At 38.8% G+C, this 12368-nt stretch overlaps 2 protein-coding genes across 7 annotated transcripts in view; both read left to right on the top strand.

The window, feature by feature from the left end:
• The window catches only part of SUMO1 (small ubiquitin like modifier 1), a 1087495-nt gene that overhangs the window by 422020 nt on the left and 653107 nt on the right, over window positions 1–12368 (top strand). The gene's annotated exons all lie outside the window — the stretch shown is intronic.
• Window positions 1–12368, top strand: part of ICA1L (islet cell autoantigen 1 like) — a 98346-nt gene that overhangs the window by 34089 nt on the left and 51889 nt on the right. For all 6 annotated transcript variants that reach the window (XR_007718131.1, XM_050750888.1, XM_050750892.1 and 3 more), the window contains 2 exons: window positions 4063–4231; window positions 7715–7787. Coding sequence is in view for 5 of the 6 variants with exons in the window: in XM_050750888.1 (XP_050606845.1) it covers window positions 4070–4231; window positions 7715–7787 (235 nt within the window). In the remaining variant the exon portion in view is untranslated. The remainder of the gene's footprint in view (window positions 1–4062; window positions 4232–7714; window positions 7788–12368) is intronic.

Consider the following 12368-nt stretch of genomic DNA (forward strand, 5'->3'; position numbering starts at 1 on the left):
TGCCAGCCACCACGCCCAGCTAATTTTTGTATTTTTTGTAGAGAAAGTATCTTGCCATGTTGCCCATGCTGGCCTTGACCTCCCAAGCTCAAGCGATCCACCCACCTCAGCCTCTCAAACTGCTGGGATTACAGGTGTGAGCCACCACACCCGGCCTCTATGCATGTAAAAGTTATATAATGTGAAGAAATTAAGAAAGAAACAATAGTCTTATATTTCTGAGGACATTTACCAATTATGGTCATTCCATTCTTTTCTATAAATCCAAATTATCTGGTGTAATTTTCCTTAAGACTGAAGAATTTGTTACCATTTTTAATTCGAAAATTATTTTTAATTGAGAAAATGGTATATATTTGTCATGTACATTACGTTTGAAACACTGTGGAATGGCTAAATCAACATAATTAACATACGTGTTACATCATCTTTTTTTTCTGGTAAGAACACTAAAAATCCTGCTTCATAGATATCTCCAAGAATATAATACATTGTTACTAACTATAATCCCCATGTTGTACAATAGACCTCCAAAAATATATACATTGTTAAGAACTATAGTCCCCATGTTGTACAGTAGACCTCCGAGAATGTAATACATCATTATTAACTATTGTCCCTCTGTTGTACAATAGAACTTACTCCTTCTAACTGAAATTTTGTGTCCTTTGACAAACATCTTCCCAATACCCCTCTTCCCAGCCTCTGGTAACTACCATTCTACTCTCTACTTCTATTAGTTCAACTTTTTTAGATTTTACATGTAATTGAGATCATGTGGTATTTGTCTTTCAGGTTTATCCATATTGTCACAAATGACAAGATTTCTTTCTTTTTAAAGGCTGAATAGGTCACATTTTCCTATTTCTTTATATGTCTAGTATTTTTTTGATTGGATACTTGGGATTTTGAATGATGCATTTGAGAGATTGCGGATTCTGTTTTGCTTTTCTGAAAAAGAATTTTTATTTTAGAAGCCAGTTAACTTGACTGAACCCAGACTCCAAACTGTCTCCTCTGTAGTGGTAGTGCTGAAATCTTTACTTAGTTATTTCGTTTTTCAGTGATTGATTTTCTGTCATGATTCTTGGGTTTCCCTCCCTTGCCTCATGATTAGTTTAGTGATTAGCACAGGTCTTGGGAGGATTTTATATACAAATTTTGGGGTTTCCTCCTCTTTGGCTCCCTCCCTTTTATGAAATCTCTCCTAAATATCTGATAGTTCTGCCAGCCTTGAACTCTGTTATCTATGTTAAGCCAGTAAGACTTGGCTTCCTGCCTAACCGACCCCCAGTGGTAAGCAGATTTAGCAGTGCCCTCAGTCATAAAACCACAAATATGCAAATCCCACCTTTTGCAGATTTATCCTCCCGGTCACTTGCTCCCTTTGCCAGGGACCATGTGCCCTCTGCAGGCAAGATAGTTTCCAGAAATGGAGGAGTCGAGTTTTTGATGTCCAATCAGATAAGTTACTCTTTCTCTTCCAAAGAGATACTGAGAGAGTGGTTGCCGAGGACAGGAGTATATTGTTTGAACTACATCAACATGGAAGTTGACGCAGGGAAGAGGTATTCTCTTCTGATACTCCCTAGTATTTTGTTCTCCTAATTGAGCTTAAATCTGCAGTCAGTTTAGTAGAAGAGATTAACAGTTTGTCATATGGTTGGACTGCTGATAAGTCTTATAAAATTGGGAGGGGAGGGAAGGAGAAGGAGGACTGAAAGCAGTTGAGAGCAACCAAAAGAAGAAAGAAACTGGATGGGGAAGAAAAACTAAGTTTCTCTCAAGACACTCGATGTGTCAGAACAATATAATGCTTATATCAAATCCGTTATCCCTAGGTACCCAAATTAAATTCCCTCTCTATTCCAAATAATGTCCAGACAAATTTTCCAGGATAACATATTAAGAGATTTGGCAATTAAATGGTGACTAATATGTACTGCCCAGGAATGTAGGAGGATATCCAAAGGATAATAATCCAGAGGGTATCTGGAAAATTGGCCACTTTGTGGACTTTACAGCTTGTCCTTGTTCTATTTTATGCTTTTTATTTAAATCTGCTTTGTCTGATACTAATATAGCTATTCTAATTTCATTTTGTTTCTATTTACCTGGTATATCTTAACTCATATCTTTATTTTTATGTTTCTATGTCATTTTGTTTTAAGTAGATCTCAAATAGCATATAGTTGGATTTCGATTTTTGTTTTTTATGATTTGAGATTCTTTGTATTTAAAAAGAAGTTTGCATCTATCATACTAAATAATATAATTGTTCTTCTTCTTCCATCTTCTTGTTTTGTACTTTGTGTTATATGCCTTACTCCTGTTTTTCCCACTCAGTCTTTTGCTTTTGCTCAAGTTTTTCTGGCTCTTTTGTTTTACCCCTAGTAATTTGGAGATTAAACATTCTATTTTTATTTAATTAGTAATTAAAATTAAAAGAAAATGAACCTCTATTTCTTTACTAACATGAAAAATACACTAGCATCTATCAATGTGTTTGGAAATAACGAGTGAGTCACATACTTTAGTATTTCCCTTTTGTTCCTACTCTTACAGTTTGTTGGAATAATTTGAGCTTTAGATCCAAACTGTTATTAGTATTTATTCTTTTTATATATCCTTAAGAAATACTTTTCACATTTGCATTTCCTTATGTAGCCACATTAACCTTGTTAAGAATAACTTCTTAGAGGTTATTTTATTTTATTTTATTTTTTGGGACGGAGTCTTGCTTTGTCACCAGGCTGGAGTGCAGTGGTATGATCTTGGCTCACTGCAACCTCTGCCTCCTGGGTTCAAGTGATTCTCCTGCCTCAGCCTCCTGAGTAGCTGGGATTACAGGTGCGTGCCACCACGCCCAGCTAATTTTTTGTATTTTAGTACAGACAGGGTTTCACCATGTTGGCCAGGATGGTCTCGATCTCCTGACCTCGTGATCCACCCACCTTGGCCTCCCAAAGTGCTGGGATTACAGGCGTGAGCCACCACGCCTGGCATATGTTAATTTTTATGTTTACATTTTATAATGTCCATCTGTATTTCTTTTATAACATATCTTCCCTTATACCTAAGCACTTTATTTGTGTTGATTTATTGGACATTAAAATATTTCTTTGAGTGATTTTTAAAGAGTATGTGTTGGAATCTGCATATCTGAAAATATTAAATGGATGTTTGTCTGACATGGCAATTATAACTATAGGAAATCTTCCTAAGGAAATGATAGTAGTATGTAAAGATGTATGTACAAGTTTATTTTGCAGTTTTATTACAAAAGCAAAACTTAGAAAGTAATAAACATCTATAAATAGATACCAGTCAAATAAAATATAATTTTCTCTAGACATAACTGCAAAATCTTGTTTTATTACCTTTGTCATCTAAAATTAATATAAATATAATCTTTTGCCTGTTTCATGTGCAAGTTGAAATTGTAACATACATTTAGACCATATAAAGCAAGCATTAGCATGTCAGACTGAGAACATCAATAGTAGGGGCCGGATGTGGTAGTTCACACCTGTAATCCCAGTGCTGCATGAGGCTGAGGCAGGAGCTTGCTTGAGCGCACGTTATCGTGAACTATGATTGCACCACTACATTAGAGCCTGAGCGATGGAACGAGACCCTGACTCTAAAAAAAAATTATATTTAGTACCTTTTTTCCATTTGTCAGATTAAATATTGGCTAGCTAAACGTATTTATTATTGATTTTTTTTTTTTTTTTTTGAGACGGAGTCTTGCCCTGTCTCCCAGGCTGGAGTGCAGTGGCACGATCTCGGCTCACTGCAAGCTCCACCTCCCGGGTTCACGCCATTCTCCTGCCTCAGCCTCCCGAGTAGCTGGGACTACAGGTGCCTGCCACCACGCCTGGCTAATTTTTTTTGTATTTTTAATAGAGACAGGGTTTCACCGTTTTAGCCAGAATGGTCTCGATCTCCTGACCCTGTGATTCACCTCCCAAAGTGCTGGGATTACAGGCATGAACCACCGTGCCCGGCCTATTATTGAGAATTTTTACAAGAAGTTTAATTTTAGTCTGTTCATTATAGTCACTCCATGGATTCCTTTGGGCAACCCAGACCAGAAGATAATCAGTCAGTAGTCAGCAGAATGCAAAAGAAATACTGGAAAACTAAACAGGTCTTTATCAAAGCAACAGGAAAAAAAGAGGATGAGCACTTGGTGGCGTCTGATGCTGAACTGGATGCTAAACTTGAGGTAAATTTGAGCATTCTATGTATTGCATATAACCGGCCATTATTTGGGGCTCCAAGGGGGACTGCAACAAGTTTTCACACTGGAGAGCTTATGGGGATAATAGAATATTTAGTTGTATCCAGCTGTCAATCAGAGCTCTGACTAGGAGGTCACAGTTCTCACAAACTGAAAATTTGCAAAACTGGTATTCACTAACTTAGATAAAATATGAATAAAGTAGTTTCTCTGGCACACATATTACAGTTTTTAAGCCAAGTCTTAATGAATTAATTACATTCCCAATTGAGACCATGTACTCATTATATATCAAGTCATACTATTTTGTAGTACTTTGATATGAAGTCTTATACCTCATTGAAATAATTAAAATCAAACAGCGAATGAATATAATAGTTATTGTTTCTATTTTATTAAGAGATAGAGTTATTGAAATATTTCCTAATGCCTTTTTTGACTGTTTTTTATTTTAAATAATTGCCGTGAAACAATTTTAAAGCAATAAATGGTTTAAAGTAAGTAGGCTAATTAGAGAAGAGTATAATATAAATGAATAAAAAAGTCTGATTTTCTTTTTTTTTTTTTTTTGGACGGAGTTTCACTGTGGTTGCCCAGGCTGGAGCACAATGGCGCATCTCGGCTCACCACAACCTCCGCCTCCTGGGTTCAAGCGATTCTCCTGCCTCACCCTCCCGAGTAGCTGGGATTACAGGCCTGTACCACCATTCCCAGCTAATTTTGTATTTTTAGTAGAGACAGGGTTTCTCCATGTTGGTCAGGCTGGTCTCAAACTCCCGACCTCAGGTGATCCACCTGCCTCAGCCTCCCAAAGTGCTGGGATTACAGGTGTGAGCCACCATGCCCAGCTCAAATGTCTGAATTTTTAAATGCAGATTTACTAACTCAACATATATATATATACACACACACACACACACACATATACACACACTAATTTAAGCTAACTCTTACAAATATTTCTAAGCAGGGATTCTGTTATACTTGGAATATAATCATTATGGTGGGATTCTTAAAAATATGGGTCTAATTAAACTGGTCTTGATCAAGTATTTTCATTCTGCAAAAAGTAAACTTACTGCCAAAACAAATACGGAAATAGATAAAAAATTTGACAAGATTTTACTATTTGTATTGAAAAGTATTCCTAGGATTCAGTGACAAATGTGTAAAAATGAAGACTTTATTATTATTGGTGTTGTATGTTTTAACGCAACAAGAACTTGTTCCAGATATATTCCCATAGAAGTGGGAATGTATGAGGTTTTGGTATTGTTTTACATTGTTAGGTCATCTGTGGGTGACATGTTATAAATTCAGTGTAAATCTGGCCATTAGATAAGTATTTGGAATCAACCAAGAACTTTCTCCCACATTTGTATTTTTAAAAATGAGAAACAGTTTTATTATAAAAATAAAAATAGTGCGTAAACCTATGGAAAAAATATCAAGCATAATCACGTCATCTTAGTAGAACTATCTTTTCTGTATTCTTTTTTTTTTTTTTGAGATGGACTCTTGCTCTGTTGCCCAGGCTGGAGTGCGGTGGCATGATCTCAGCTCACAGCAACCTCCGCCTCCAGGATTGTTCAAGCAATTCTCTTGCCTCAGCTTCCCAAAGAGCTGGGATTACAGGAGCCTGCCACCATGGCTGGCTAATTTTTGTATTTTTAGTAGATACAGGGTTTCACCATGCTGGGCAGGCTGGTCTCTAACTCTCGAACTCAGGCGATCCACCCACCTCGGCCTCCCTCCCAAAGTGCTGGGATTACAGGCAGGAGCCGTGAGATACCGTGCCCAGTCTTTTGTATTCTTTTCTAATCTTCTTCCATATGCATTTAAAACAGATTTTACAATTGCCAAATCCAGATACCAAATGCACTTCAAACATGTCTAAAGTCATAAGGAAAATCGATGCCTGCTCCTCCTTTTACGATTTTCGTGTTTATTATCTACCTTCTTTAGGCTTGATCAAACATCAAAATAATAATAAAAACTGCTCCAGAGATAGAATGTTCAGGCTTCTTGATGATATTAGGCATCTGAAAAATCAAAGGGTTAGGGCTTAGTATTATATACCAGTACCAAGATCTTTTTGAACTAAGTCACATAAAAATTCTTTAGTGTAGCTGGGTGCGGTGGCTCACGCCTGTAATCCCAGCACTTTGGGAGGCCTAGGCGGGCGGATCACGAGGTCAGGAGATCGAAACCATCCTGGCGAACACGGTGAAACCCCATCTCTACTAAAAATACAAAAAAATTAGCCGGGCATGGTGGTGGCGCCTGTAGTCTCAGCTTCTCAGGAGGCTGAGGCAGGAGAATGGTGTGAACCCGGGAGGCGACGGAGCTTGCAGTGAGCGGAGATCGCGCCACTGCACTCCAGCCTGGGAGACACAGCGAGACTCCGTCTCAAAAAAAAAAAAAAAAAAAAAAAATTCTTTAGTGTAGATTCTGAACAGACAGGCCTTGCTATTAAAAAAAAAAAAAATCTAATCCCAGCACTTTGGGAGGCTGAGGCAGGTGGATCACCTGAGGTCAGGAGTTCAAGACGAGCCTGGCCAAGATGGTGAAACCCTGTCTCTACTAAAAATACAAAAATTAGCCGGGCATGGTAACAGGCACCTGTAATCCCAGCTACTGAGGAGGCTGAGGCAGAAGAATTGCTTGAACCCAGGTGGCAGAGGTTGCAGTGAGCCGAGATTGCTCCACTGAACTCCAGCCTGGGCGACAGAGTGAGACTCCACCTCAAAAAAAAAAAAAACAAAAAATCCTCATTGTAGCTATACTCTAAAACTTACGCTGGCTTGTTTATCTGGGAACACCTACATGTATTAATTCGTTGAAGATTTATGTCATGTATATAGTGTGGCCTCATCTCAAATTTTCATGTGCTTAATTTTGAAACGAGAGTCTACTGGATATTTCCTTTTCTGTTAGCAATTAGCAGCAGTAGTAATGAAAGAATTAATATCTATAGAAAATTCTTTAAAAAAATCTAAAAATAATTTATATTTGATGTTATAATACATTATTTAATTTTTATAGTAAATTCACTAATCTGTTTTGCTTAGACCAGTATGGAAGAAAAGCCAGACTCGGAGTTAACACTTTGTAAGTTTATCTACACTCTGTTCATCTGTGGTTGGCAATATTTGATGCAGTTTATATTAGATTTATGTTTTTGTTATTTAGGTTGTTTGGAGCTGAGATGAGGACAAATTCGTCACTTTTAATTTTTTGTTTGCTCCCATATATTTATTATCATTTTTTCCAGCTCTCATGGGGGAATGTGCTTTCTACATAGGAAGTAAAACCAAAACTAAAGCACACGTCATAGCCAAGGAAAATAGACATAATGTTTTTAAAACAGACATAATACTTATAAGAAAATGTTTTGCTTTTGGAGTGCTTATAACATATATTTGTTTATAGTTCTTTAAATTGTCCTAATAAAATTTATATCTCAAGGTTTTTCACTCCGTTCAAGAGACATGCACTGAACTTCTGAAGATAGTCGAGAAATACCAGCTAAGACTCAATGGTATGAAATCCTAGATATCTATCTGATAATTCCCATTTAAAATAAATATTAGCATTTTTTAAAATGAAAGATTTAATGTAATAGTAGAACAATTTTGTGAATAGCATCTTATGGCAGAATATGAATATTTACAGTGACCTGTTCTCAAAGGCGCCCCAGTATTCTCTCTTTTCTCCTCAGTTAATCAAATCCTCTAACCCAGATTTATGTTTTGCTGATATTCTTTTTTTTCTTTGAGACAGGGTCTTTCTCTATCACCCAGGCTGGAGTGCAGCGGTGCGATCACAGCTCACTACAGTCTCCACCACCTGGGCTCAAGTGATCCTCCCGCCTCAGCCTACCAAGTAGCTGGGATACCTGGCTAATTTTTGTACTTTTTGGTAGACACAGGATCTCACTATGCTGCCCAGACTGGTTTCAAATTCCTGGTCTCAAGTGATCCTCCTGCCTCGACCTCCCAAAGTGCTGGGATTACAGGTGTGAGTCACCATGCCTGGGCCTGCCCAGCATCTGAAATGGATTTGTTTCCATCACTTAAACCTCTCTTTCTTTTTTTCTTTTTTTTTTTTTTTTTTTTTTTTTTTTTTGAGACGGAGTCTCACGCTGTTGCCCAGGCTGGAGTGCAGTGGTGCGATCTCGGCTCACTGCAAGCTCCGCCTCCCGGGTTCCCGCCATTCTCCTGCCTCAGCCTCCTGAGTAGCTGGGACTACAGGCGCCCGCCACCGCGCCCGGCTAATTTTTTTTGTATTTTTAGTAGAGACGGGGTTTCACTGTGGTCTCGATCTCCTGACCTTGTGCTTCGCCCGCCTCAGCCTCCCAAAGTGCTGGGATTACAGGCTTGAGCCACCGCGCCCAGCCTTAAACCTCTCTTTCTTGACTCCCACTTGCCCTTGCAATTAAATTTAATTCCTCTGCTGCTGTTTACAGAAAAACATGATGTAATTGTCTGTCTGCATGGTCTCTGTTCCTTTCCTTCCACTTTCTCTTGTACTCACTCCAGTCAAGTTTTCATCCGCATCACTCCACCAAATTTCTCTTGTCAAGGTCGTGATTAACCAACTCCTATCTAAATCTGGCTTATCACATTATTTAACACAGTTGATTATTTCCTATTCCTTGATACACTTTCTTCACTTGGCTTTCCGGATTTTCCTCCTCCTGGTCACTCTTTCTTGGCATCCTGCCTTTGCTGATTCTCTTCTCTCCTGGACCTGTTCGGGTTAAAACTCAATCTTTGGATCACTTCTCCTTTTTTAATTACCATGGGCCTGCTGGACATGGCGACCTCTCTAATCACACCTCCTAAAACTTTCTCCCCTTTAGCCATATTAATACCTTACATAGTAGGCACATCTGCATAGTGGAATCCCTAACTTCCTTTGTGTATTTGGTCAAATGTCATCTTTTTAAATGAGGCCCTCCCTGAACTGCATATCTAAAATGCAATACTCTCTGCCCTCAGAGGGTACAAAAAATACAGTACAATACAATGCAATGCAATGCAATACTTTTTTCTCTCAAAACTCCCTGTCCAGTTAACAATATTCAACATTCTATATATTTTGTCCATTGTTTTTCTTCCCACCACTAGAATATGCCCTCCCTAAGGGCAGACTTTTTTTTTTTTTTTTGAGGCGGAGTCTCACTCTGTCACCCAGGCTGGAGTTCAGTGGCGCAATCTCAGCTCACTGCAACCTCTGCCTCCTGGGTTCAAGCAGTGCTCTGCCTCAGCCTCCCAAGTAGCTGGGATTATAGGCGCTCACCAGCATGCCCGGCTAATTTTTGTATTTTTAGTAGAGATGGGGTTTCACCATCTTAGCCAGGTTGGTCTTGAACTCCTATCCTTGTGATCCACCCGCCTTGGCCTCCCAAAGTGCTGGGATTACAGGCGTGAGTCACTGCACCCGGCCAGGACAGAATTTTTCTGTTATATTTCTGTGTCTACAGTCTAGAAACAGTGGTCTAGCATGTAGTCAGTACTCGATAAATATTTGATTTCAATGAATCAATAATTTTTCTCATGTAGCTACGTAAATTAATCTGATCACTTTATAATCAGATCTTATATATTGTCCCATTAAAGAAAGAAATCCAATAAAGCATGATTATTCAAGTATTTTTTTGACTACCTGCCATGTGCTTTTCCCAAGGAAATAGTTGGAGAAACAACTTTTGTAACAAAAAGAGAGACAATATAAGTAGTATGTAATTGAGTTCAGAATAATGATATAGACATAACTGAATTCCTAGGAGTGAAAAATAACCATGGATTAGAGTAATTGGTAAAGACAACTCCATAGACAGGAATTGAGGTAAAACTTAAAGGATTTATAGAAGTTGAACATGTAGAGAAGAGACTTGGAGTTTAAAGAGCTTAAAGAATGAGAACAGCCTGCATGGACAGAAGAGTTTGTCATTGAAACTAATGGGAGGATAAAGGAACAAAGGAAATTTGGGGTCAGATTACTAATGACCTTATATATTTTACCAAGCAGTAAAAGGCCATCACAATCACTGGACCAAGTGAGTCCTGTCTTAGAAATGAAAATGTGAAGAAAATCAGCAAGTTTATATACCCTGAAATCACTGGATCTTTTAGCACTCTGGTAGAGCATTTCAGGATAAGGAAGAGATATACATATATAGATTTAATTGTGTATTTTCGCTTCAAGATTGTGTATAAATACGTGATTTCTTGAAGACATTTGTATTAATACATCTGTTGGGAGTAACATCAGACAAATGCAGTAGGTTAGTCCAGCACCATAAATTTATGGGAATCTCTTGACTGAGGGGAGAACACGTCAGGGAGGGGTCTCTGTAGATTTTGGCAGGCAGGTCTCAACATAGAAGCAGCAAAGATTCAGCCTCACTGACTGCCCTTTCTGCAATGATAAAGGTAAGCTTCAGTGATCATTTATGTTCAGTTGATAGTTGATAATGAAGTATTCCAAGTATTCAAAGTGCTTTCTGAACCACTATACCCAAATGAATATTTTCTAGTAGGTTTTTTGTTTTGTTTTGTTTTTGAGGTGGAGTCTCGCTCTGTCACCCAGGCTGGAGTGTAGTGGCATGATCTATGCTCACTGCAAGCTCCACCTCCCGGGTTCATGCCATTCTCCTGCCTCAGCCTCTCGAGTAGCTGGGGCTACAGGCGCCTGCCACCATGCCTGGCTAATTTTTTGGATTTTTAATAGAGACGGGGTTTCACCGTGTTAGCCAGGATGGTCTCGATCTCCTGACCTCGTGATCCACGCGCCTCGGCCTCCCAAAGTGCTGGGATTACAGGTGTGAGCCACTGTGCCCAGCCCTAGTAATTTTCATTGAGGTATATTTTATGACGTTCTGATTCAAAGGAAATGTGTAAACTGTACATCAGCATTAAATTAGCATGACTCCCCAAACCGCATCTGCTCTGTATCAGGTCGGTTGTTCATGGTTTTATTAGAGATGAGACTACAGACTGTGTAGACACCTTCCTCATTACACCATTGTGCTCTCCTTGGGTCACTCTTACAGGCATGGCGGCGGGGACAGGGGGAGTGGGGAGGCAGCATGAGGAGGCCTGAGTTCTGTTGCTGCCCCACAAATAGCCAGGCATTTACCTTTCAGTTTTAACTTTGATTTTCTATGAAGTAGGATGAAATTAGGCATGACTTTTGTTGTTGTTTATGTACTTTAAGCTTATAATTGGAGCGCAGTGGGTTTTCTCCCCTTATTAGTCTTATTGTGGTTACAGGATCAGCTTACACTAGATCAATATTTCTTAAATTGTGGTGAAGGACTTTTTTTTTGTTGCATGGTTTACTTTCAATCTGTTGTAAACTGATACCTTTGTAAAATTCAGTTAAAATGAATTTTTAGCTGAGCACTGTGACTCGTGCCTGTAATTCCAGTGCTTTGGGAGGCCAAGGTGGGAAGACGGCTTGAGGCTAGAAGTTTGAGACCAGCATGGGCAACATAGTGAGACCCTGCCTCTAAAATAATTTTTTAAAAATTAGCCAAGCACTCATGCCTATAGTCTAAGCTACTCAGGAGGCTGAGGCAGGAGGATCACTTGAGCCCAGGAATTCGAGGTTGCAGTGAGCTATGATCAAGCCACTGCACTCCAGGCTGGGCATCAGAGCAAGATCCCATCTTTTAAAAAAATAACTTTTAGAAAAATGAAATAAAATGCGTGAAAAATGTATTATAAGCTCACTTTATTAGATTTGACAAATATAAAATGCTTAAAGTCTCTACACAGTTATTCTCAGTTTCCTTCCTTCTTTGCTTGTCACAGCTTGGTAACAGAGGATTCTAGACCAATACTGGTACATGGCCCACACTTTGAGCAGCAGTGCACTAGATGACAGTTTTTAGGGTTGCTGGAGCAGAACTGTGGACATCTGTGGGTCTGGGATACCAATCATAGGAAACTGAAGCCAGGATGGAGTCAAGAATGAATTAACAAGTTTAAATAGGAAACACTTTGTAAGAGGCAATTATCCTAAAATACATCTCTGCACATTTGAAAATGCATCATTTATGGCTTTGTTTTGTAGTTTTGAGAGATTTTTGTCACTAAAAATCAGTCCTTCT

This window comes from Macaca thibetana, chromosome 12 (genome assembly GCF_024542745.1).
Source record: "Macaca thibetana thibetana isolate TM-01 chromosome 12, ASM2454274v1, whole genome shotgun sequence".
Taxonomy (NCBI): Eukaryota; Metazoa; Chordata; class Mammalia; order Primates; family Cercopithecidae; genus Macaca; species Macaca thibetana.